At 34.8% G+C, this 27607-nt stretch overlaps 1 protein-coding gene across 1 annotated transcript in view; it reads left to right on the plus strand.

Moving 5' to 3' along the window:
- PGAP1 (post-GPI attachment to proteins inositol deacylase 1) overlaps nucleotides 1–13692 on the plus strand; it is a gene marked incomplete at its 5' end in the record, with an annotated part of 45984 nt that extends 32292 nt beyond the window's left edge. The window contains 7 exons of the mRNA XM_042782575.1: nucleotides 6339–6429; nucleotides 7571–7768; nucleotides 8851–8986; nucleotides 10336–10386; nucleotides 10886–11073; nucleotides 12212–12316; nucleotides 13554–13692. Of these exons, the coding sequence (XP_042638509.1) occupies nucleotides 6339–6429; nucleotides 7571–7768; nucleotides 8851–8986; nucleotides 10336–10386; nucleotides 10886–11073; nucleotides 12212–12316; nucleotides 13554–13692 (908 nt within the window). The remainder of the gene's footprint in view (nucleotides 1–6338; nucleotides 6430–7570; nucleotides 7769–8850; nucleotides 8987–10335; nucleotides 10387–10885; nucleotides 11074–12211; nucleotides 12317–13553) is intronic.
- Nucleotides 13693–27607: the final 13915 nt, after the last annotated feature.

Consider the following 27607-nt stretch of genomic DNA (forward strand, 5'->3'; position numbering starts at 1 on the left):
TTCCTGCACTGTATTGGACCATGCTTCTGGCTATTTAAAAAGTTGCCAAGGAATTTATGGGACAGTGTTTCTCTGCTATTCATTAGCTTTTCCCTGGCTAATTCTTTGAGAAAAGAATGGCCTCTTCCTTCCTCCTAGTCTGTCTCAGTCTGTAAGCTGCGTTGAAACTGTGTACCTTGTGAAACCCTGCTGACATTTGAAACACTGGTGGCACAGCCTTAAGCCTTGCAGCAACATGCAAGTCACCACATTATGACAAACTGACAGACAAGTTCGTCTCCCTTAGCTGTTCGAAAACTCTCCACCCTTCCCCTTTCCTGGATACCTTGTCATCTCTGGCTTTCACTCTTTCAGGAGATAGGAAAAGAGCAAAACAAATCAAGCCTACTGCCATTGAGTTGATTATGACTCATAATGACCCTTATTAGGTTTCCAAGTTGGTAAATCTTTGTGGAAGTAGGTTACCCCATCTTCCTTCCATAGAGCAGCTGGTGGGTTTGAACCAACTTTCTGGTTAGCAGTCAAATGTCTTAGGCATTATGCCACCAGAGTTCCTTAGGAAAAGAGAGAGGGGCTAAAATGCAAAGAATAAGTCTATAAATTCCTTTCACCATTTCTGTCTTGCCAGATCTCTCCACACATTCTTATTCCCTTCCAGTGACTTTTACCACTTCAGGTCTCTCTTTAGTATTCATCTTAACTGGATTTAACCTATATTCTGGAAAGAGGAAGTAACATTTGATATGATCTGTCTCAAACCCAACCTTTTAATTAAGAGATTTTTCTGGCAATAAGAAATCAAGCAGACTTGAATAAATGTCTGTTTCATCTCAAGTGACTTTATAGTTGATTGTCAAATACGCTTAATTTACATCTGGGTAGTTCATAGACATCTCAGATACATATATGATATTGGTGAATCCAGAGGACAGATTATGGAATTATGTCCCAAACCAATTAAGCAGTAGTTCTGAACCAAGGATGCATATCACAAATCAACTGTGGATCACACCCATTGTCGTTATTGTTGTCAGGTGCAATCGAGTCAGTTCTGACTCTTAGTGACCCTATGTACAACAGAATAAATGGCCCAGTTCTATGCCGTTCTCGTGATCATTGTTATGCTTGAGCCCATTGTTGCAGCCACTGTGTCAGTCCATCTCATTGAGGATCTCCTCTGTTTCACTCACCAGCATGGTATCATTCTCCAGGGACTAACCCCTCCTGACAACATGACCAAAGTATGTGAGACTAAATCTGGCCATTCTTTCTTCTAAGGAACATTCCTGCTATACTTCATAAAAGACTGATTTGTTTGTTCTTTTGGCACTTCATGTGTTCTGGTTTCCTAGTGGCATTCTGACAAGACTATACCACAAATGGGATGACCTTAACAAACAGGAGTTTATTCTCTTACAGTTTGGGAGACTAGAAGTCCGAGTTCAAAGTGCCATGTTCTAGGGGCTATGTGAAAGCCCCTCCACCTTAGGCTTCAGCTCTGCCTCTTGCTCCCAGCCCACCGAAGCTAGAGGCATCTCCACTCAGGCAGCTACTGGCTGCTTAGGCTAACAACCCCAAGGCCAACAAATAAAATGGCACAGTCCCGGTGTTACCAAACCATACGGCAGGCCATTAATTCAAGTCCGTTTTAAGTCCCAAGGTTGGCAGAGCATGAAAGGCTGCTGAACAACGACATGGCTACATGCTTGGTCCAAACATGCAATATGCTGGAGGCCATTCCGCAAGGCTTCGCCTTTGTTACAGGAAGCAGCCACATCCCTAGGGCAGCTACTCAGCTGCTCACAGTAGATTCCGCCTTTGGAGTTGATTACCAGTCTCATCATGGGGAATACCACATCCAGCTGCTCAGCCTCTCAACCAAGGCCAGCCAAGATGACACACAGACGTAACTACCACACCATGATATGTTCAGTATTCTTCACCTACACCATAATTCAAATGCATCAGTTCTTCTTTGGTCTTCTTATTCCTTGACCAGCTTTCACATGCATATGAGGCTATTGAAAATACTATGGCTTGGGTTAAGCACACCTTTGTCTTCAGAGTGACATCTTTACTCTTTAACACTTTAAAGAGGTCTTTTACAGCAGATTTGCCCAGTGCAATACGTTATTTGATTTCTTGATTGCTGCTTCTGTGGGTGTTTATTGTGGATCCAAGTAAAATGAAATCCTTGAAAACTTCAATCTTTTCTCCGATTATCATGTTGTTGTTTATTGATCTAGTTGTGAGGATTTTTGTTTTCTTTGTGTTAAGGTGTAATACATACTGAAGAGTGTAGTCTCATCTTCATCAGTAAGGACTTCATGTCCTCTTCACTTTCAGCAAGCAAGGTTGTATCATCTGCATATCGCAGGTTGTTAAATGAGTCTTCCTCTAATGCTGCATTCTTCTTCATATAGTCCAGCTCCCTGGATTATTTACTCAGCATACAGACTGAATAAGTACGGTGGAAGGATACAATCCTGATGCACACCTTTCCTGATTTTAAACCACACAGTATCCCCTTGTTCTGTTTGAACGATAGCCTCTTGGTCTATTACAGGTTCCTCATGAGCACAATTAAGTGTTCTGGAATTCCCATTCTTCTCAGTGTTATCCATAATTTGTTACGATCCTCACAGTTGAATGCCTTTGCATAGTTCAGCCAAGATCCATCTGACATCAGCAGTGATATCTTTCATTCCATATCCTCTTCTGAATCCAGCTTGTTCAATAATTTCCACATTCTTTGGACCACTTTTCTTTTGAATAGACAGAAATATGGAGTTCTCCTAGTAGGTTGGCCAAGTAGCTGTCTTCCAGATTTATTGGCATAAAATGATAGACAGGTCTATAAGGTGAACAGTAATAACAAGAGGGTATGCACTTGGATGACTTAATCATATGAGGTCAAGAGGACATCATTTGCCCAGGAATAGAACTAGGAAGGTGAGAAGGGATAAGAAGGAAGGATGAAGAGAAGGGGTGGGTACAGGGAGTTGTTGAATGGAAAGCCAATTTGCTCTATAAGCTTTCACCCAAATTGCAATAAAAGATAAATAAATAAAGAGGAAAAAAATTATTGGCATAGACAGAGTGAATACTTCCATCATTGGAATGGTTTGTTGAAACATTTCAATTGATATTCTGTCAATTCTTGGAGTCTTGTTTTTTGCTAATGCCTTCACAGCTTGGACTTCTTCCTTCTGTACCTTCAGTTCTTGATCATGTTCTACCTCCTGAAATGGTTGAACATTGACCAATTATTTTTGATGCTTCCTGTGTTGCTCAATATTTTGCCCATAGAATCCTTCAGTTTGACAGTTTGAGGCTTGAATTTTTTCTTCAGTTCTTTCAGCTTGAGAAATGCCAAACATGTTCTTTCCTTTTGCTTTTCTAACTCCAGTTTTTTGCACATTTCATTACAATACTTTATCTTCTTGAGCTGCCTTTAGAAATTTTCTGTTCAGTTGTTTTATGTCATCTTCTCTTCCATTCACTTTATTGCACATTCAATAACAAGTTTCAGAGTTCTTCTCACATCCATTTTTGTCTTTTATTTATTCCTTGTCTTTTTAATGAGCTTTTACTTTCTTCAATTACATTGTCCTTGGTATCATCCAACAGCTCATCTGCTTTTCAGTCATTGGTGTTCCATGTGTCACACCTATTCTTGAGATGGTCTCTAAATTCAGGTGGAATATGATCAGTGTTGTACTTTGGCTCTAGTGGACTTGTTTTAATTTTCATCAGCTTCAACTCGAACTTTTATATGAGCAGTTGATGGTATGTTTCACAGTTGGGTCCTGGCTTTGTTCTGACTAGATGATACTGAGCTTCTCCGTCATCTTTTTCCAGACATGTAGTTGATTTGATTCCTATGTATTCCATCTGGTGAGCTCCAAGTGTACAGTCAATATTTATGTTGTTGAAAAAAGGTATTTGCAATGAATTAAGTTGTTGGTCTTGCAAAATTCTATCATGCAATCTCTGGAGTTTTTTCTATCACTGAAGCTGTATTTTCTAATTACCAATACTACTTTGTTTCCAACTTCCTCATTCCAATCATGTTATCAATGTATCTTGATTTCATGTTTGGCCAGTTTCAGACTGCAGAAGTTAGTAAAAAATCTCCAGTTTCTTCATCTTTGATTTTAGTATTTGGTACATAAATTTGAATGATATTCATGTTAACTGGTTTTCCTTGTATGCATTTGGATATTATCCTATCACTAACAAACATTGTACTTCAGTAGAGTGGCTATAATCAAAAAGATAGATAATAAAAAGTGTTAATGAGGATGTGGAGAATTGGAACCTTCATATACTGCAGTGGGAATGTAAAGTGGTACAGCTTCTTTGGAAAAGAATCTGGCAGTTTTTTAAACAATTAAACATAGAGTTACCATATAACCTAGCAACTCCACTCCTAGGTATATACCCAGGAGAAGTGAAAACATATGTCTACACAAAAATTTGTACACAAAAGTTCATCACAGTATTATTCATAATAGTGAAAGAGAAGAAAAAAGCCAAATGTCCATGAACTGATGAAATGTGGAATATTATTCAGCCATAAAAAATAATGAAGTACTGATACACGCTACAACATGAATGAATCTTGAAAACATTTTACTAAATGAAAGAAGCCAGTCACAAAGGACCACATATTATATGATTCCATTTATATGAAATATCCAGAATAGGCAAAAATATTGACAGAAGATAGATTAGTGGCTGCCTAGTCATACAATAAGGACTGAGGGATAACAGCCAAGAGGGACAGAGTTTCTTTTGGGGTGATGAAAATACTATAACAATGATTATGTCAGTTTCCTTGTATGAAACAAGTCATTGAGCTTGCCAATGAGCCTACTGATCTTTAAGCTTCAGAGCTTCAATGAAGCTTTACTGCTCTCTAAGGATCCTTGTGGGAACTCTGGTAGCATAGTGCCTAAGGCATTTGACTGCTAACCAGAAGGCTGGTGGTTCAAACTCACCAGACACGCCTCAGAAGGAAGATGGGGCAATCCACTTCTGTAGTGATACTGCCTCAGAAACCCAAGGAGGGGTCGCTATGAGTCGGGTCTGACTGAACGGCACATAACAACATCAACAACAACAAGGATCCTTGTGAGGAAAGTGTTTGTTCTTGTTGTTAAAAAGACAATAGCTTCTAGTAGTGATGAAAGCAAAGAGATTCAAGAAAGTTAAAGTTTTTAACCATAAAATAGAATGGATTCACAACTCTGTGAAGATAATAAAAACCATTGAATTGTACACTTTAAATAGGTTGTTGTATAGTATGGGGATTATATGTTGTTTTGGTTTTCTAATGCCACTGTAACAGAAAACACCACAAGTGGATGGCTTTAACAAAGAGGGATTTATTCTCTTACAGTTTAGGAGGCTAGATGTCCAAGTTCAAAGTGCCAACTCTAGGGGTTGGTTGAAGGTCCTTCAACCTTGGGCTTCAATCTTCCTCTTGCTCCTAGCCCACTGGAGCTGGAGGTATCTCTTAACTCAGGCAGCTGATGGCTGCTGAGGGTGACAAACCCAGGGTCTACAAGTAAAATGGCAAAGTCCCAAGATTATCAAGCAACATGGCAGGCCACTAGTTCAAGTTCAGAAACAGTCCCAAGATCATCAGGCACGTGGCAGGCTGCTGAATGAAAACTCGGTTAAATGTAGGGACCAAGTGTGCCAAAAATCTCAGAAGCCTTACTCAAAGCTGCTTTAACATTTGCAAAGGGATATATATGGTCTATGACCTTTGAAAATGCCAAGTTAATGAATACAAACCATTATAAGTTATTGATGAAAACATTGTTATATATGGAAGCAGACCACACCCCAAAGGCAACAACTCAGCTGCTCACAGTAGATTCTACCATGGAATTGATTACCAGTCTCATGAAGGAGAATACTACATCCAGCTGTCCAGCCACTCAAAACCAGATCCAGCCAAGTTGACATATAACCTTAACTACCACATATGTCAATAAAGCTGTATAAAAAATCAGCTGTGAAACTTTGTGAAAATATAGATGGTGAAACCTCAGCAGTAATTTCCTGAATTTGATTCTCACAATGAGACTGAGCATGTATGTATATTTTTAAAAAAGCTTCACAAGTGATTGTAATGTATAATCTTGGTAAGAACCCCTGAGTTACAGGTAACTTTGAATTTTTTAATAGGAGTTTCTGCGATAGTAATGAAGATCCTAGCTTTCTCTGACATGAAATACATTGCTTTATTGACAATCTAGTATATAATATGCCATACTTAATTACTATGAATTCTCTAATGCATGTTAATTATTTTTTAATTGTAGGTCATTGCTTAGAATATGCTGTTATGTTGGATAAAGAAGCCAAACCTTACAAAGTTGATCCTTTTGTAATTATGATTAAGTTTCTGTTGGGGTAAGTCTTAATATCAAGATAATGATGTTAATTTTGTTTTATATACAAAACATTTTATTTGACATTATGCATATTAAATTTTCATACAAATATGGAGATTGACTTCTTTCATTAAATGAGATTTTTATAGTTGGAGGAAAACCTAGTAAATATATTAACATTTCTTCAATTTCATTTTTAAATAATTGTATATATTACCACTCTGGTGATGTAGTGAGTAGATAAGACTGCTAACCATATGGTTGGTGGTTCAAACCCACCATCTACTCTAAGGGAGGAAAATGAAGCAGTCTACTTATGTAAAGATTTATAGCCTTGGAAACCCAATGGAGGTTGCTATGAGTCAGAATTGACATGATAGCAGTGGGTAGATATATATCAGTCTAGCCCCTGGGTGGTGCAAATGGTTAAGCCCTCAACCACTAGCCAAAAAGTTGGCAGTAAGATAGACCTGACCATCCTTCCAAAAGGTCACAGTCTTGAAAACCCTACAGAGCAGTTCAACTCTGCACCCATGGGGTCACCATGAGTCAACATTGACTCGACAATAACTAACAACAAGAACATATCAACCTAAGCTTAGACTATAAATATACTAGGCCTTTAACATTTGCAAAGGGATATATATGGTCTATGACCTTTGAAAATGCCAAGTTAATGAATACAAACCATTATAAGTTATTGATGAAAACATTGCCTCAGATCACATTCTCTTGCTTTCCATACAAAATATATTTTAGAACTCTCTATCCTATTTAATATTCCCTTCTGAATTTATTCACATTTTCTATTTTATGGTTAAAAACTTTAACTTTCTTGAATCCCTTTGCTTTCATTACTGCTAGAAGCTATTGACTTTTTAACAACAACAAACACTTTACTTACAAGGATCCTTAGAGAGCAGTAAAGCTTCATTGAGACTCTGAAGCTTGAAGATCAGTAGGCTCATTTGCAAGCTCAATGACTTGTTTGATACAAGGAATTCAAATTTATTTTTCAGTAAAATTATAAATTACTAAGCATCACAGAACTTTAGGGACTCTAGCGAATGGTCAGACACCTCAAATCATGTATCTTTGAATGTCAGTGTTGACTTTTTTTTTTTAATTTGCTTTTATTATGTGTTTTCTTTTATCTACAGGTATAAATGGTTTAAAGAATTATGGGATGTATTATTGTTACCAGAATTAGATGCCATCTATTTAACTAGTCAGAGTATGTGTTTCCCCCTTGTGTCCTTGATTCTTTTTCTCTTTGGAACATGTACTGCCTACTGGAGTGGCCTACTCTCTTCTACATCTGTGAGGCTGCTTTCTTCATTGTGGCTAGCTTTGAAAAGGTAAAGAATGAATGATTAAAAACTTATTCGTTGCTCTTAAAACAAATATATATATATATATATATATATATTCTAATAAGGAACTTTAAAATAATTTATTTTCAGTAAACTTTAATTTATAAGGAAAGATGTTTAACTAGCAAAAATGTGGATTAGTTTTCAAGTTATGTCATTGTCAAAGCAAAGTAGGTTTTTTTTTAAATTTCACTGTTGTAAATTTTCTCAGGCAGTGCATTTATTGCTGCCTTCTGTAATCAAACCATAGAACAAAAGACTCCATTCAAGATATTTAGGATTAGCATAGATGAGATGTTATAAGAGCTTCAAAAATGTTGCCTAGGGTTTTATTGTAAGCCCAGAGACTCAGTTTTAATTTAAATTACTGAGGTAGTTTATTTTGCCATTCATTCTCACCAGACCTATTATGCAATTTACTAACATGGAGAGGAATATAGTGTAGAACTTCATCCTCCACTCATTTGATGTGCTTCTGACAGGGGTTTCTGTTACTAACACCTAGCATCTGAGTGATTGAAGCTCTAAGAAATAGGAAGTTGTTCCTCCTCATGTCAAGATTGGAGATGCATGACAAAGGGCCTATAATTAATGATTATTTTTTGCAACAATTTTTCTGCCTTAGTATAGCCATAGTATATCAAAGTGGAAGAAGAGCTACCACAGTGTTACAGAACTTACAATCAAATATATGTGACTGTTTACTTTTATTAAAAATACCTTACTATTTGCCTTTTGGGAGCTCTGGTAGCATAGTGGCTAAGACACTTGCCAGCTAACCAGATGGCTGGCGGTTCAAACCCACCAGCCACTCCTCGGAAGGAAGGTTGGGCAATCCTACTTCCGTAGTGATACTGCCTCGGAAACCCAAGGAGGGGTCGCCATGAGTCAGGGCCGACTCGACGGCACATAACAACAACAACAAAAACATTTGCCTTTTGATACTTACTTATTAATAAGCAGGAGAGGTTGACAAAGTACTATATTGTTTTCTTATATGTGACTGTGTAACTGTATATATGTTTTTGTTTTTAATTTTTTTAAAAGCTTTGTTCTTGTTATTCCAGACCATCTGAACTTCCTAAAGATATCAAGATTATATCGCCGGATTTGCCCTTTTTGACAGTAGTTTTGGTCATAGTTAGTTGGGCAACTTGTGGAGCATTTGCCATACTTCTTACTTATCTTTACTATGTGTTTAAGGTATGTCAAATAATAAAGCTAGAATGGCTGAGCTTTGTACCAGGCAGCCATAGAATTTCCTATAGATATTAAAAAAAAAATTTTAATTTAGCAAGGCAATAACATGTTATGTAATAGGCTTATATATATTTTAAAAACACTTTTGTTGTTTAAATTATATACAATTAACTATAGAACTGAAATGATTACTCTGAGTTGGATTTCTTTGTTTTAAAAAAATCATGTTTCAGGTTGCTTTCTTCTCTTGCAAGTGTTGTTAACTTTTACAAAAACAATTTTACCAGAGCAGTTTTTATTCATACCTCTCTTCTGAGCAAGGGTGATAGACAAAACAAAAAGTTACGTCAGTGGGATCAAGCCATCAATCCTGCTAAGATAATATAGAATATTACAAATGTTGCTGACGAATCAGAAGACAATTATAAAAATAATTAGGCTGATAATTTTACTGACAAAGTGAAAAACATTCCCAAGAAGGCTACAGCTTTGCAGGAAAACCTAGGAAGTAATACAACTGTGTATTTTCTATACTAATCTTATGGAAAAACAGTTGATAGCTTTGAAAAAAAAAAAAAAACCCAAACTCAACTGCCATTGAGTTAATTCCAACTCACAGTGAACTCCTTTGGGTTTCTGAGGCAGTAAATCTTTATGGAAGTAGATTAATTTCTAAAAACCAAGTATATTTGCTTCTGATTTGATACTAATACATATACATTATAGTTATCAGTTTGAGTTTTTTGATATCCAAAGGAAATTTATGTGCATCAGAAAAACTACTTAGAGCTACTTTGATTTATAAATATAATATTCTTAGTTTTTAAAAAAATACAGTAAGTACTTAAAACAACTGACCCAAAAGCAAAACTTTCTCAAATACTTAAATAACTTAAGGAAATAATAAATTAAGCTTGTGTATTTTCTCAGGTTCCATGAACATTTCACAACTGTATATAGTGGAGTTCATATTTTCAAAGATTAAAATATGTAGAATATGTTAAACTCCTTGTACTATGTTGAATATAATCACATTCACAAGACACTGGAAGATCTTACAAGGCACCACTTAATCATAAGCTCCCAGGATGTAGATGGTATACCAAAGCAGTCTGGCCTCCAGATACTCTAGAAGTTTGTTTTGCTTTGTTTCTGGTTTTTTTTTATCCATGATAGCAAACTTGTAATTTATTATCCTCTCTAAAAAACGTTTTTAAAATGTTTAAATGAATTTACAGTTGTTGAGATATTATTAAATTTCTAATTATAATTCTCAGCGTTAAAAAAAAGTAAGATGATTTTGAGGGGGTTTCAAAATAAAAGTAAAATTAAAAGTCATTTCTTTTTCCTAGATTGTTCATCTCCAAGCCAGCATAACAATTTTTAAAAATAGCCAGACTGTGGTAAGTTTCATTTTGAAAATTCTACATCATTTTCATGTGAAAGAACATGGGAAAAAAAATACATGTTTATTTTTAAAATAGGTTAGGATTTTACAGTGTTTCAAAAGTTATTATGAATTTAAGTAACTTTAAGAAAAGTAAATCTAAGGAATGTTAAATCACATCTGTATCATTCAATATTTACTTTTTAAATGCTTTGATCTTTGTCAGTTTTTAAGTCATTTTTTTTTACAAATTATTATCTTTTAAGTTTTATTTTGAGTGATTACTTAGAAATATATTCTCAGCAGTGGAAATAGCAAGTCAAAGGAATAAAAGTTTTATAATTAATAACCATTTTAAAGTACTTTTTGAACAAGGTAATTTCAGTATTTGTATCATTTTGATAATGTAAGGATATTCTTATCTAGATGTTAAATAATTAAGTATGATTCTAAATAAAACAATTATTTTTATGTGTATATTTAGTATCTTGATGTTTTTACTTACTATTTTATAGAACCCCAAACACACTAGAAGAAGTGAAAAGAAATCCAGTCACCATAAGGACTCTACAGTACACCATCTTCGTTTGTCAGCTAGTGATGCTGAAGACAGTCTTCGCATGCACGATACTGTAATTAACTTATTAACCTGGATAGTATTACTCAGTATGCCATCTTTAATTTATTGGTTAAAGAATCTTAGGTATGTTTTATTTATATAATTATAATTTATTTGGTTCAAACAATAAATAGTTGTAGGTAAAGACTTGCTAGATTCCTAATGGTCAAAAAAGCTTCCTCAAGAACCAGAAGCTATGTAATTACCTGAAATTTCTTTTCAATACATTTACATTTTCTTCCTTATAACGAAAATATAAAATTTTGGAATATAAACTTCCAAAAATCTACCCAAGAAAGAGTATTTGTATTTTTTTAAAATTTCACCTTTAATCTTATTTGTGTCTAGCCATATATGAGAATAGACTTTGTTTTATGGATTTAAGGTTTTCATAATGCTACTGCTTAACACATTTTTGAATTTATGATTCAGTTTTATGTTTTCTAAAGTTTGGGGGAACAAAAATGCTTACATTTAAAAATTTCAGAAATAGTGAAACAAGTGTGTATTTATCTAATGTGCCTCATGTGTTGAATACAGTAAATGATCAGCTATTTTACTATCAAAATCATCATTTGCTGTGTTGCTCTGTTACATTTCTGACCCCAAATCTGGATCTTGATTAAGGTGAAGGACAAAGGAACACATTAACATCTATTAATCTGTGATTCTGAATCTGACTTGATTTCAGAATCACAGATTACCAGACGTTAATGTTTCCTTTATCCTTCATTTTAATCAAGATCCCGATTTAGAGTCAGAAATGTTTGAGGAGCACAAATTTATGAATCTGAAAGACTATAGACATCACACTGTTGATAAATTCTAGATATGAGAATTTGGATTTTAAAATGATAAGAGAATTATTTTATGTAAATCTTTGTTTTATTGTTTTCTTAATAGAACAATTTCAATATATTTTAAATTATTTGTTTTATAAAAACTTTGTATGTGACCTTTTAGGTATATACCTATTATAAAAAGGAAGTACTTCTATTTATTTCCTTTATTAATTTCTAATGTAATTCTTAATCTAAAACTTTGGATTTAAAGATTATGTAGAGCAAAAGTTGCTTATCTGGGATTTCATGAGGTATTTAGAGCTTTCTTATATCCATGTAGCAATTGTGATGTTCTGAAATTTATTTGATTGATTCTGATAATTTAAAATGATTGAGTCTGCTTTGTTGGTTTCTGCTTTGTTTTTCTCTCTTTGATACAGGTATTATGTTAAACTTAATCCTGATCCGTGTAAACCTTTGGCATTTATTCTTATTCCAACTATGGCAATTCTTGGAAATACTTACACTGTTTCAATAAAATCAAGGTATAGTAATTTAGTCTTTCTTTTTCTCATATCTGTTCGTAGTCTTTATCACCCTTTATTTTGTCATATTTTATGCTTTTTACTCCCAGTTACTTTGATAATTCCTAAAGATAAAGCCATAGCAGGAATTATGATTCATATGCACCTGGTATACTATACTCATTTTCTTAATTATAGACTTTACCTGTTAGAATATATATTTTTTTCTTAAAAAATTATCTCTTAAAATGATATGTTGTCTAGGATTTGCTTCTAAAAAGTACATGAAGAAGAGAAGTGATGGGAGGTAGAGGTGAAGTGAGATTGGCCGTGGTTGATAATTTTTGAAGCTAGGTAATAGGTGCATGAAGGGTTTGTTAAACTATTCTGTCCACATTTATGTTTGAAATTTTCTACAATTAGTTTTACTTTTTGTTGACTCGTTGATTACTCTGGAAGTCTTTTTTATGTGATTCTCATAGAGATGTATAGAACCAGGCAGACCTGGGGTTTAATTTTGGCTTTAATAGCTTTATGTCCATAGACAAGTTTCTTAACCCGTCTTATCCTCCGTTTCTCTCTTCTGAGAGTAAAAGGGGCAGTAGTCTTTCCTGGTAATATTTTTCTTTTAGGAATATTTAGTGTTTTATCTCACATGCTCCTGTTATTGGGAAATAAGGATGTTTCTGTTTGTTTTGATTTTGTTTGGTTATTATAAGTAGTGTTAAACATTTCTGTAGCTTTGTCGTCATGAGCATTATTGATTATTTTTGTTAATCAGTATTTTTGTTTATTGATAAATTTCTAGAGGTAGAATAGCTGAGTAAAAGACATATTAGTAATTTTAAAATTTAAAAGACTATGCAAAAAATAGAATTGTTTTTTTCATTTTCTAGCCAAACTAAGGCTTATATTGATCTTTTAAAAAATTTTGTTGTTATGTGCCATCAAGTCGGACCCAATTCATAGTGACCCCTCCTTGGGTTTCCAAGGCAGTATCGCTATGGAAGTAGATTGCCCAACCGTCCTTCTGAGGAGTACCTGGTGGGTTTGAACCTCCAGCCTTCTGGTTAGCAGTCAAGTACCTTAAGCACTACGCCACCAGAGCTCCCTGAAAAATTATAGACAGGCTAATTCATTATATAAGAAAGTACTTCACCTAGAAAACTTAACTTTTTCAAAACTGTGTAAAAGATTAACATATACCACTTTGGTTCACAGTTTATGTAATAATGTATATTTCTCTTTCTTCTTGCAGTAAACTGTTGAAGACTGCTTCACAGTTTCCACTTCCTCTTGCTGTTGGTGTGATCGCTTTTGGGTCAGCTCACTTATACAGGGTTCCATGCTTTGTCATCATTCCTCTTTTACTCCATGCATTATGCAACTTTATGTAAGATTGTATTTAAAGAACAATAAAGATGATTTATGCTTTTAAGGCCAGTTATAAGAAGGGAATGCACAGATCCATCAACATGGACATCAAGATCCTTTGGAGAAGACGAGTCTATTTTTACAGTATTGAAAATAGGAAATTAGTTTTGTAATGCTTGACGGAAGTAGTTGAAGCATGGTTGTTATTTTTCATTTTTTATTTTTTGTGGTGTGGTATCTGTGTACTAACCAGTTTTGGGAAAATTACTAAAGGGATATTGGTAGTTGACATCTTTGAGGACTATTGGGGATATCAGCTAGCCTGCTTGGTTGAGGATACCAGGGATCTCCTAGAGACTCAGTAGATGCAGCATTGTTTATAATCTCACCTCAAGCATTCTACTCTTGTTTTATGAAACTTTCTTCTGAAAAGTCTGTTACTCTGTATTTGCTACAGTTTACATATTGAGAAATAAGTCTTAAAATATTGATGAAATTTACAAATGCTTGGTTTCTTAAAAGTGAAACAGTCTGAAATAGCCTTTGGTCAGTTTTTGGCAGCCATGGTGAACAAAGTAGATCTTTTGTTTTCTTACATTTGAGAACGTGTACCTTTGAAATGGAAGGAAACATGTTTTCTTCATAGCCAAGGTAAGATGGATACATAGAAACATAATTCTAACTCACAATGTAATGAAATTTTCTTGGTACTTTTTAAATACAAATCTTATTTTGTATTGTAGGTAAATATTTTTTTAAAAAACGTTGCCAAGTCATTTCTGATTCAGGACGACCCAGTATATTTCACAGTAGAAATTTCAGAGTGCCCCATAGGGTTTTTAGTGGTTGGTATTTCAGCAGCCTTTCTTCTGAGGTGCCTCTGGGTGGATTCAAACTATAGATGTTTTGGTTAATAGCCAAGCACTTAACTGTTTGAACCACCCATGGACTCCTTGGTGAGTATTACAGATATCTAATGTTAAATGTAAAGAAAATTCTCATAGATATTTACTTCCAGGCATTGGTGTTCAGTTGTTCTGTCTATGCCACTTCATTTGATTTATTGCCCCATGGTTGCCAAAAGTGCCTCAGGTCAGGATGAATTTTTAAAAATAACTAAAAAAAACATTTGCACAATTTTTGTCAACTGGAAAAAAATCAGAATGGTCAAATACAGTATCCATATTTGATTTATGAAATTATACTATTAATAGAATAATAGTAGACAGACTATTGCCACACTAATAGTATAAGTATAAACAGTATACCTGAATAAATTTAAGATTATAAGCACTGGGTTTATCAGTGGAATCTTGATTTGCCTAGGTTACTTCCAGGATTACTGTTTGACTAATAGAGAGTAAGAGATCTGTTTCATTTCAGATTTCAGTTTATTTTTAACTACAGACAAGTAGGAAGTAGGTGGTGGAGCTCAATAGAGGAATATACTCCCTGCCTTAGGATAGAATAAATTCAGGCTGAGATACACCTAGCCCACTGCACCCTTCTTTTAGATACATATACTGTAACTACCCAAAATTTCTTGAGTGAAGTCCTTAAGTACTAGTGATTCCACAGTTCTACCTGTGGACTTGCTAGTACCCAAGATGTCCGAGGGTACCAGTTTCATTTTATCTGCTCTTATATCTGGATTCCATTACAAATTCTCAGCTGTCACTGCCTATAGAGGGCTATCCCACTTTACTGCCTATAGAGGGTTATGCCTACTTCTCAGTTTTTTCTCAGGTCCTTGCTGTTTTGGCATCAGTTGAAGAGAGTCTTGCTATACTTCCGATGATTTGTTTCATTTTTTTCAAATTCTCTTGTTTTTCCTAGCATCATACCTATTGTTCATCATTCATATTTTCACTTACTGAGACCATTTAATGCAAGTAGTAACTTTATAGTAGGTATAGCATACCAGGCTCTTGTTTGTTTGAGAGGAGTAGCAAAAAGTAATCAAATTGCAAAATGTTTATGTGTTCGGTACCAGAGAAAAAAGAATAGATTATGTACTTGCCTCATTACATACTATTAGATAGTTAAAAAGAGACACATCTGCTTATGTTTGGCTATCCATCCATTCATAAACATTTTTATAAACATGGTGTGTTTTGTTTTGTCACTATTATAATACTATCTCAAGGTAGAGATAGAATGTGTCATTTATCTATTTCTGAATTTGGATTTAGGCCCATATGTAGAAAGAACTGTAGAAAATTTGTTAATTTGAATCTTCAGTTAATAGCCATAATCATTGTGTTTATGTGAACTAAAGCCTCCTTGTTCAGTCAGTACTAATCATGAATAAAATGTAACAAGCTTAAATTTCATTTGTGAGTAGTACATTTGCTTTTTAAAGCAGCAGCCTAGGCACACTAATTCTCACTAGAATATTTTCATGTGAATGTAGTTATTATCAAGACCTAACATCTTTATGCCAACAAGAAATTTCATTTTAGGGCTACAGAAGCTGATTAAACATTTTATAAACAGTATTGTTTGGGTTTTTAACCATTATATACATATATTTAAAGACACACACACACACATACACATATATATTTACATTTTACCATGGTCTTCCTAAAGTCTTGATATATTTTTAAGCCCAAATAACTAGCATAGATGAAAAGGTATGCTCTGTCTAAAGATTTAAAAAATTTATGATTCTCTTACTTGAGAAAAAATCATTTTTCCTTTCAATTACACATTATTCTGTCATGCCTGCAATCTATTATTAGCTGGTAAAAAGAACAGATTTATTAGTGGTAATATTAAAAATGAAATAGTGTTGTTGACAGTTACTCAGCAAACTTCTTGAGCTCTAGTGACCCATTTTATTTAGTAATTACTGAGTTTTTAATAAGTTTTGTGCTTAAAAAATTACTCCTAGATCCCTCTCTTGATAACTAGATCAAATATAGAATGAGTAGGAAAAATACTGAGTTTTTCTGAAGCCTCTTCTGGAGTTACTTCTATTATAATTTGGAACTGAGAATTTGAAAGAAATCGTTAATGCTCTTTTTTTCATGCCAGGAATTAAACTGGCTCTGTAACTCTTTTCTTGGTTATTATGAAAACAAAACTATTTAAAACAATGGTCCTTGAAAAACCATTTGTGCCTCATTAACATTGATTTTGAGAATATAGATCATGTATTGATTAATCTTTAAATTATTTTTTCATATTTTGGTCAGATAAATTCAGACGTACGTAATGGAATCAGTTTCTTTGATTGAACTACACTCTAATATCTACATGATTATACAGTAAGGAAAAAGTGATAAAGAACTATAGTAGACCTAGTAAAAGTTTGTTGTTGATTATCATATCACTCACATAGACAGTGCATATTTCTACCACACACAGAAATATATATAGGAGGCAGATTGTCTGATTTGTTGATTATCTAGTTCCTATGCTTTTTTTGTTGATTATCTAGTTCCTATGCTTTTTTTTTTTTTTGAGTTCTGCAGGTGCTGTGGTTAAAGCATTGGGCTGCTAACCAAAAGATCAGTGGTTTGAATCCACGAGCTGCTCCGTGGAAGAAAGATGTAGCAGTCTGCTTCGGTAAAGATTTACAGTCTTGGAAACTCTATAGGGCAGTTCTTCTCTGTCCTATAGGGTTCACTAGGAGTCGGATTTTTTTTTTTTTTTTTTTTTTTTAAACTCCAAACTTCTCACAGCGTAGGACATTCTATTCACTTTGCTGCTTATTAGTGCCTCTTACAGGAAGTGGTCAAGTGAAATGAAAGCAGGTAAAACTCAGTTTTCAATTTAGTTCTTGAAAGCTCTAGGGAAAACAGGAAACAAAGATGATGAGATAAACTAGGGCTATTGATTTCTGAGTCTTCAGATAATTCTGTTAGCCTATATTTTTATTTTAGGCATTAAGTCTAATTAGTGTAATTTTTTGCTTCATTATTAGGTTTTGTGTAAACTTTTACAGTGCTAAATTTTAAATATTAGTGATTTGTTACTAAAATTAGTTGGGAACATAAATGTGTGGGACTAGGCATTTACTGATTATTTTTCATCATCACTTTTTGTTTTCTCAGTGTATAGTGTGTGTGAACTTACAAATCATAGGAAATAAGATACTTTGAAGTTCAATGAGGAAGGTCAATTTGGAGAATATGGCACTCCCAGGGATAAAAGAAACAATTAAAATATCTGTATTGTGAAATTATACAGAAAACTTAGTTGTCACATAAGGTAACTATGGAAGATATTTTACAAGATGAGTCAGACTATCAGGAGTTAAATTTTTATCAGTCTTTCTGAGCAAAGAACAACATTTTAAAACTGTAATGGACTTTTAATTATACACATTGCTCAAGCTTTCTTTCACACTAAATTTTAACAGACTAAGGAAATAAGAAGTCTGTGAGGCTTTACACATTCTTTACTTTAAGTAGGAATTATAGAAAGAAAAGTCAGATCAGTAATCCAAATATGTGTACTATAAATGTTCATGAATTCACATTTTTTGATAAATCAAACTTTATTATGGTACAGAAGACTGAATTTTTCTATATATTAACTTAATTTTGAGAACAGAATAAAATTAAGAAATACCCAAATGTCTGCATATGAAAATAGGCAAACTTCCTCCATTAATAAGATGAATATGAACAGTACACCTGGATTGATAACATATGCTACATCTTGATTAAATTGTCTATAGTGGGTAATTTTTAAATCAAATACAATACTTTCTTAAAATTGTTTGGCACGTTAAGCTGCCAAAACTGTTTTGAAATACCAAGTAACCAGTTAATTTCTGATGACTTTATAATAAGATTTGATATATCTGAGTCAGAATCATTCTGTACTCATTCTCTGTATTGTAACTTTGAACATTTATGAAAAACCGTGTATGTTGATACATTTTGATTAGTTAGTATAAATTTATTTGCAAATTTGAATCCTATTCTTAGTTTAGGGAGTCTGAAAGTTTGGAAAGTCTAAAAGTAGCCATTTTTGTAAAGTTCATATGCTATTTTTGTTTTAATGTTCAGTTTCTAGTATTTATATAGTAGTGATAGTAGTTACTAATAAAACAATTTATAGACAAAGCATAAAACTTTTAACTGTTCAAAAGCCTAAGTGCTAGGCATATTTTATATTTCATGTTGTACTTGTTCTGTTTCATATTGGACTTTTTACATCCCTTTTTAAGGAAAAAAAGACTTTTTTTGTTTTGTTTTGCATAAAGTTCAACATTGGGAACTATTAAACTGTATTCATATGATTAGCAAAACACAGCCACCAAAGCGAAATGACATTGTAAAATACCTCTGGATATTTGTGCCAATGAACTTTTCTTAATATACTGGGGTAAAGCAAAAATAATCTTTTCAGTATTTTTCATTTAGGACTTATAATGAAATTGTAAATCATGAAAGCTTATACTTCATTCCCTAATTTTTCTTTGAAACCCATGGAGGGGTTGCTGTGATTTAAGGTTTATAGCATAGTATATTTTATTTAGTCTGATTTCTGGAATGCTGTTCTCAGATTGTTCATTGGAAGTACTCTACTTATCTTGCATCCAGATTCATTTTGTGAGGTAAGACCTTAATTTTTGTTGTACAGGACCATTTTTAGTACAGGTGTCTCTCATTTATCTAATAGAGAATTTGCCATGGAATTAAAAAAAAAAAAAAACAGTTGTTTTCTATGTATTTCACAAGGGGGAAATATTCACTAGAACCTAAGTACAGTGAAGTAAAAAAATTTTAAATACATATCTTCAAGGAAAACATAAAAATCAAGATGTTAATGCTAACATTAATAAGGTGTTGTACTGGTGAAAAAAAAGTAGAAATGTTATAAACTCAGAAACTTCCATGTTTATCTGCTTCAAATATTTTCATTTTTCCCCTGTAGAAACTCTCAGAGAACTTTAGTCCCTCATATTAAAGTTTTGACCATCACTTAATACCACTTACTAGTTCTCTGCCCCAGTAATATTTAGGCAGTTTGCATAAGGAGCCTTGGAAGTAAAAAAATAAAATACAAAGCCAAGTATTAAAATGCTTGGCTTTGATTTAGTAACGGTTTATTCAATTATCAGTTGGGACCCATGGGTGATATTAATAAAAAGGTGATGTCCAAGACCTAAGAATTCAGTGGACGCTGATCTTTTCAAGGAATTTGTCCTTGGTATGGAATAATTTTATCCTAAGTAGGAGATGCCGGTATTTAACATACTCATCCTACATAATCAAATATGTACGTACTGGAATTCTGGTAGAAATAAGCTTCCCCTCCTCCACTGCAGAGGACAAAGAAACTCTAATTTATAATGTATGTAACATAAGAAATTGTACTAAGTATTGACATTTTTAAAAAATATATAAATGGCATTATTATGAACTAATTGTATTACAGTTTCTTAAACTTAAGACTAACTATAAATGTAGCAATGTACTCATGAGAAACCAGACCAAAATTGAGTATATATCATCACTGTGACCTTGAATCTGTAGTCATTTGGGATAAATAGATTGTGCCTTAAAATGTTAAAGGAATGCCCTGCAGTTTTATAACTGTATATTTTATTATGCGTGGTCTTCTCAAATTGTCCCCAAATCCTTTTCTTCAAGATTGGTAAAATACAAGGTTTTTGATTTTAAGGTGACCAGTGTTTCCCTAAGGGTTTACAGAACTCTTGCTCTAGCAGCCTCCTTTAATTTCCAGAATTCTCATTTCAAATTAAAATTGACTTAAATTCTGTAGAGGTAGAAGATTTCATTTGGCTAAACTTTTTTGGGAAAAAAAAGGTTTTATAGAAGGTGGTGGCACCTCTGTTTTGAACTTACTGCACATGGAAAATTAATCTTCAAATGTAATTTTTATCTTATTAATGAATAATCTATCAAAGACATCAATCCTTAAACCTGTACTCATTCTTTCTTCGAGTTATTTAGTCTTGTATTTGGTATTTAGCAAATAAAGTTAGTTTATCCAATAATGGTTTTTCAGTAATTAAACTCAAAATACTCAAAATCATGTAGTATATTTTTTTTAGCATTGTTTTTCCTTGTTTCTTTTTCCTTCCTAATTTCTTTTTGAGGTATCAAGAAAAAACTGACTCCTTTTTTTTTTAATGTAAAGACTTGCATTTTTACTGTGCTTCTTTAAAATATTGGATATAATTTTTATTAGACTCCAAATTATTCTATTCATAGAACACTCATGGTCTCTGAGAAACATGCTGTCACCTCTCTGTATTTCATAATTTCCAGTTTCAGTTTTAAACATAAACTCAACATTTTTCTTTTTCTCCATTTCATCCTTACTACCGCCTTGCCAAAAATTCTTAGAAGGAAACATGTCTTTCCTTAAAGCATGATCAAAGCACGATGGAAGTAGTTTGGGGCAAGAGTATGTAATAAAAGAAAATAAATGGCTGTGAACGGCATCATTTTCTTATCCCACATTTAACAATTTATAAAGGATAAACTCTTCATTATGGTGAGATAGACTCAGTAATCATTTATTTGCAAATTGATGATTTTGTTCTCATCCAGAGAGTGCAGTGCTTAGTAACAATACTTGGCAATGCAAAGGAATTTGTCCTATAAAGTATACTGAAAAATGATTGTCACCTTGCAAATGTTTCCATTTAAACATGCATGATCTTCTCCAATGCTTTGTACAATGTATGGTGTATTATACACCCTTATATGTAATTATATGTGTAGTTTTTGTATGGTATAATTAACATTATTACATATAGCTGGTTGTAATTCACAGAAAGTGCTACTTACTGTATCCTGTAGAGTGTTGTGAATATTTTTACCTGTGTTTTAACATTATGATGTAGGGTTTAATAGATAAATATTTGCCTTCAGTCTATGCTCAGGTATTAATGTGTGGCAATTTTTGGTGCTTTCTTTTTAATCTGTCATAATCTGGTGTTCTGAATGTTCAACAATAAATTTAATGAACAACCATACATGGTACAAAGATCGCCTACCAGTTCACATACTTTCCTCAATTCCATTTCTGGAAAAAACTGCTATCCAACATATATAGCATGAAAAGAAATTAGAGCACCTAAGCATGGAACAAAGGATTTGTGGTGGCGTTGTGCCTAAGCATTTGACTATTAACCAGAAGGTTGGCAGTTCAAACCCACCAGCCACTCTACAGAAGGAGGACTGGGCAATCTACTTCCGTAAAGATTTATTGCCTCTGAAACCCAATGAGGGTCACTATGAGTCACAATCGACTCAATGGCAGTGAGTTTGGTTTGGTTTTTTGGAAGCATACACAATGAACATGAAACATCACAAGTAAATATTGGAAGCAGGGTAAACACTAGCATTCTTTCAACTTGGCATTTGTTAGTTTCCTACTGCATTTTTAACAATTCATGGTTCACATTCTGTTTTAAGGAGTTCTTAACTTACGCTTCTCCCACAGACATGCTTTCTGCCTTCCTAATGCTAACTTGATGTATGTCTGGGATGCTGAGTTTCCCGACTTAATTGAGAATAACTGAGGACATTGTTTATAAACAGATTCCCAGGTTATCCAACCTACTAACCTTGATCATTACAGGAGAAACTTGGGAATCTATTTTAACAAGTGCCTCCAAAGAGTAATTCCCAAACACATTTATGAACATTGCCTTAGTCAATTAACTTGCTAGGGCTTCTGGAAGCAACTAAAAAGACTGTCCTTACAATTACAAGGTGCCAAAAGAGACACTAAATAATACTGATCCAAACTTTCTTACAGAACTGATGGGAGGGATGCTTTAGATTAAAATGTATTAAAATGCTTTCAACATCTCTTTAGGGATGCGTAGCTTCTTACATATTGATTAGAACAGCCCAGCTGAGTTCTCTGTTGAAGGTCTCACACAGTGGAAAAGGTGTTGGCCAGGGCTGCTACCCAGTCAGGCTCATTCAGAATGTTAGTAGAATTCTGTTCCTTGTGATTGTAGGACAGAGGTCCCTGTTTTCTCATTGGCTTTCAACCTGGAGCTTTTCTGAGCTGCCAAACGCCATTCCCTGCCACATGTTAGTTTATTCCTTCAAAATCCACAGAGCAGCCCAAAGGGAAATTTGGCTGCTTTAAACAATGATCTCCAAACTTTTTTTTTGCACACCACCATTGATGAAAAAATTTTTCATTTTTTCCCCATAAATGTAAGTACTACTGTAAACCAAAACCAAACTCATTGCCATGGAGTCGGGCCTTACTCATAGCAACCTCTCCTTGGATTTACGAGGCGGTATCACTACGGAAGTAAATTACCCAACCTTCTGAGGATTGGCTGGTGGGTTGAACCACCAGCCTCCTGGTTAGCAGTCAAATGCCTTAGGCACTATGCCAACAGAGCTCCTAAGTACTACTGTACTGGTATGTAAATAGAAAACATAAAAGAATGTGATAAAGGTAGTATATTTTTAATGTCTTGCTAATTGTAATAGTTTCATACTATCAGTGGTTCAACATCAGAAAAACAATCAACGTAATCCATCACATAAATAAAATAAAGGAAGAGAATCACTTGGTCATATCAATAGATGCAGAAAAGCCATTTGATAAAATCCAATACCCATTCCTGATAAAAACTCTCAGCAAAATAGGAATAGAAGGAACATTCCTCAACATAATAAAGGGCGTATATGCAAAACCAATAGCCAACATTATTCTCAATGGAGAGAGACTGAAACCATTCCCCTTGTGAACAGGAACCAGACAAGGATGCCCTCTATCTCTACTTCTATTCAACATTGTATTGGAAGTCCTACTCAAGGCAGTAAGGCAAGAAAGGGAAATGAGAGGCATCCAAATTGGTAAGAAATAAGTAAAACTATCCCTATTTATAGTTGATGATATGATCCTATACATTGAAAGCCCAAGAGACTCAGCAAGAAAACTACTGGAACTTACTGAAAGATTTAGCATAGTGGCAGGATAAAAGATGAACATACAAAACTCAGTTGCATTCTTCTACATCAGCAAAGACGTCTCTGAACAGAAAATCGATATCATTTACAATACCAAGAAGATAAGATATTTAGGAATAAATCTTAAGAGGAACCAAAAAAACCTGTAAAAAGAAAACTACAAAACACTACTTCAAGAAACTATAAGAGATCTACATAAGTGAAAGAACATATCATGCTCATGGATAGGAAGATAGAATATTGTGAAAATGTCAATACTACCCAAAGCAGTCTATACATTCAATGCAATCCTAATCCAGATTCTATCCACATTCTTTAGGATATAGAAAAAACAATCACTAATTTTATATGCAAAGGAAAGAGACCTCAGGTAAGCAAAGCACTACTGAAGAACAAAGGAGGTCTCACACTTCTGAATCTCAAAACCTACTATTCAGACACATAAACCAGTGGAAGAGCATTGAGAACCCAGAAGTAGATCTATCCAGCTATAGTCAGCTGATCTGTGACAATCCATTAAATGAGGAAGAGATAGTCTTTTTGACAAATGATGCTGGCAAAACTGAATATCCATTTGTGGAAAAATGAAGCAAGATCCATACCTCACACAATACACAAAAACTAACTCCAGATGGATCAAAGACTTGAGTGTGAAACCTAAAACTATAAAGTTCATCAAAGGAAAAATAGCGGCAAATTTAGGGGCCCAAGTTTATGAAATAAATAGACCATGAAGCATCACCTAAAGTGTACAAACAGCAGAAGATAAACTAGATGATTAGGACCTCTAAAAATTAAATTTTTATGTGCCTCAAAAGACTTCTCCAAAAGAGTAAAAAGAGAACCTACAGATTGAGAAAAAAATATTTAGCAATGACATATCTGACAAAGAACTTAACTCTAAAATTTATAGAAAACTCCAACACATCAACATCAAGAAGACAAACAATCCAGTTTAAAAATGAGCAGAAGACATGCACAGACGCTTCACCAAAGAAGACATTCACGCAGCCAACAAATACATGAAGAAACGTTGACAGTCATTAGCCATTAGAGAGATGCAACTCAAAACAACAACCTTTCACCCCAGCACTGATAGCAAAGTTCAACAAGACAGAAAATAAATGCTGATGAGGATGTGGAGAGATTAGGACTCATGCACTGCTGGCAAACCAAAACAAACAACTGCTGTCGAGTCATATCCGACTCATGGCGACCTCTCCTTGAGTTTCCGAGATGGTATCACTACGAAAGTAGATTGCCTAGCCTTCCTTCTGAGGAGTGGCTGGTGGGTTTGAACTGCCAGCCTTCTGGTTAGCAGTCAAATGCCTTAGTCCCTATGCTGGTTGGACTGTAAAATGGTACAACCACTGTGGAAATTGATATGGAGATTCCTTAAAAAGTTCAAAATAGAAATACCATTTGATCCAGGAATACCATTACTAGGTATATATCCTAAAGAAGTGAGAGCCAGGACATGAATAGATACTTGCACACCCATGTTCATCGCAGCACTATTCACAATAGCAAAGAGATGGAAACAACCTAAGTGCCCATCAATGGAGAAGTGTATAAGCAAATTGCAGTATATACACAAAATGGAATACTATGCAACCTGAAGGACTAATGTAGACTCTGCAAAACAGCGCATAATGTGGATGAATTTGGAGGGCATTATGCTAAATGAAATGTCAATCACAGAAGGACAAATAATGTATTTGTTATTGTAAAAAGTCAAGGAAAAGTTTATACATGGAATGGAATTTGTTGGTTTACTAGGGATGGGGGGGGCATGGAAATTCCTAGGTAGGTTTGGCCGGGGGGGGGGAATATAAAGGCTAGGGGGACCAGGACAGAGTGAGGAATTAGCTGCAGGGATCCAGGTGAGGAGAGGGAACCCAGGCCATGCCCCAAAAGTGGCAAGGCAGGAAAGTGGGAGAAAAGAGAGGAAAAAGGTTAGGCGGATCAGGACAGAACATGGAGTCAGCTGCAGGGATCCAGGTGAGGAGAGGTTTCCAACAGCTAAGGGAGACAGACTTGTCTGTTGGTTTGTCCTACTGTGGCGACATCTTGCTGTGAGTCTTGAGGCTGTACCACTGGTGTTTCAAACCCAGCAGGGTGCAAATGGTGTGCAGGTATCAGACCAGCTTGCAGACTGAGACAGACTAGGAAGAAGGAAGAGGCCATCACTTCTCAAATAATTGGCCAGGGAAGACCTTATGAATAGCAGAGAAACACTGTCTGATACATTACTGTGCAACTTTATGAATAGTCTTGAAACATTGTCCAATACAGAGGAGGAGGATAAGTCACTTAGGTTAGAAGGCTCTCAAAATAGGACTGGGAAAGAGCTGCATCATCAGAGCAAAACCAGCCTTACTCATATGGATATGGTAAAGCCTTTGAGACCTCAATTTGCTGACGTGGTGCCACTCAAATTGAGGAGAAACAGCTGCAAACATCCATTAATAATTAGAACATGGAATGTATGAAGTATGAATCTAGGAAAATTGGAAGTTGTCAAAACTGAAATGGAACACATAAAGATTGATATTCTAGGCATTAGTGAGCTGAAATGGACTGGTTTTGGCCAATTTGAATCAGACAACCACATGGCCTACTACGCCGAGAATGACAGCTTGAAGAGGGATGGCATGACATTCATCAGCACAAAGAAAACCAGTTAATACTACTACTATTCAAATTTATGCACCAACCACCAAAGCCAAAGATGAGGAAATTGAAGATTTCTGTCAACTTCTACCAGAAGGCTGGTGGTTCAGACCCACCAGCCACTCCTCAGAAGGAAGGTTGGGCAATTCTACTTCTGTAGTGATACTGCCTTGGAAACCCAAGGAGGGGTCGCTATGAGTCGGGTCCAACTCAACAGCACATAACAACAACAACAACACAGTCTGAAATTGACCGAACGTGCAATCAGGATGTGTTAATTATCACTGGTGACTAGAATGCAAAAGTTGGAAATGAAGAATCACCAGTAGTTGGAAAATTTGGCCTTGGTGACAGAAATAATGCTGGATATCGCATGGTAAAATTTTGCAAAACCAACAACTTATTATTGCAAATACCTTTTTTCAGCAACACACACAGCGGCTGTACATGTGGACTGAACCAGATGGAACACACAGGAATCAGATTGACTACATCTGTGGAAAGAGGCGATGGGCGAGCTCAGTATCTTCAGCCAAAACCAGGCCAGGAGCTGATTGTGGAACAGACCGTCAACTGCTCATATGCAAGTTCAACTTGTGGTTGAAGGCAATTAAAACAAATCCTCAAGAGCCAAAATAAGATCTTGAGTATATCCCTCCTAAATTTAGAGACCATCTAAAGAACAGATTTGATGCATTAAACACCAATGACTGAAAACCAGAATTGTGGGATGACATCAAGAACATCATCCATGAAGAAAGCAGGAGGTCACTAAAAAGATGAGAAAAGAAGGGAAGATCAAAATGGATGACAGAAGAGACTCTGAAACTTGCCCTTGAGCAGAGAGTAGCTAAAGCAAATGGAAGAAATGACAAGATCAAAGAGCTGAACCTAACATTTCAAAGAGCCGCTCAAAAAGACAAAGCCAGTTACTTTAATGAAATGTGCAAAGACCTGGAGTTAGAAAACCAAAAGGGAAGAACACGCTCGGCATTTCTCAAGCTGAAAGAATTGAGGAAAAAATTAAGCCTTGTGTTGTAATATTGAAAGATTCTATGGGCAAAATATTGAATGATGCAGGAAACATCCAAAGAAGATGGAAGGAATACACAGAGTCACTGTACCAAAAAGAAATGATAGATCTTCATCCATTTCAGGAGGTGGCATACGATCTAGAATCAATAGTACTGAAGGAGGAAGTTGAAGCTGCAGTGAAGGAATTGGCAAAGAACAAGGCTCCAGAAATTGACCGAATACCCGTTGCGATATTTCAACAAACGGATGCCCCACTGGAGGCACTCACGCGGTTATGCCAAGAGATCTGGAA

This window comes from Orycteropus afer, unplaced genomic scaffold (assembly GCF_000298275.1).
Source record: "Orycteropus afer afer isolate SDZICR_OR568_19922 unplaced genomic scaffold, OryAfe1.0 scaffold00374, whole genome shotgun sequence".
Classification (NCBI taxonomy): Eukaryota; Metazoa; Chordata; class Mammalia; order Tubulidentata; family Orycteropodidae; genus Orycteropus; species Orycteropus afer.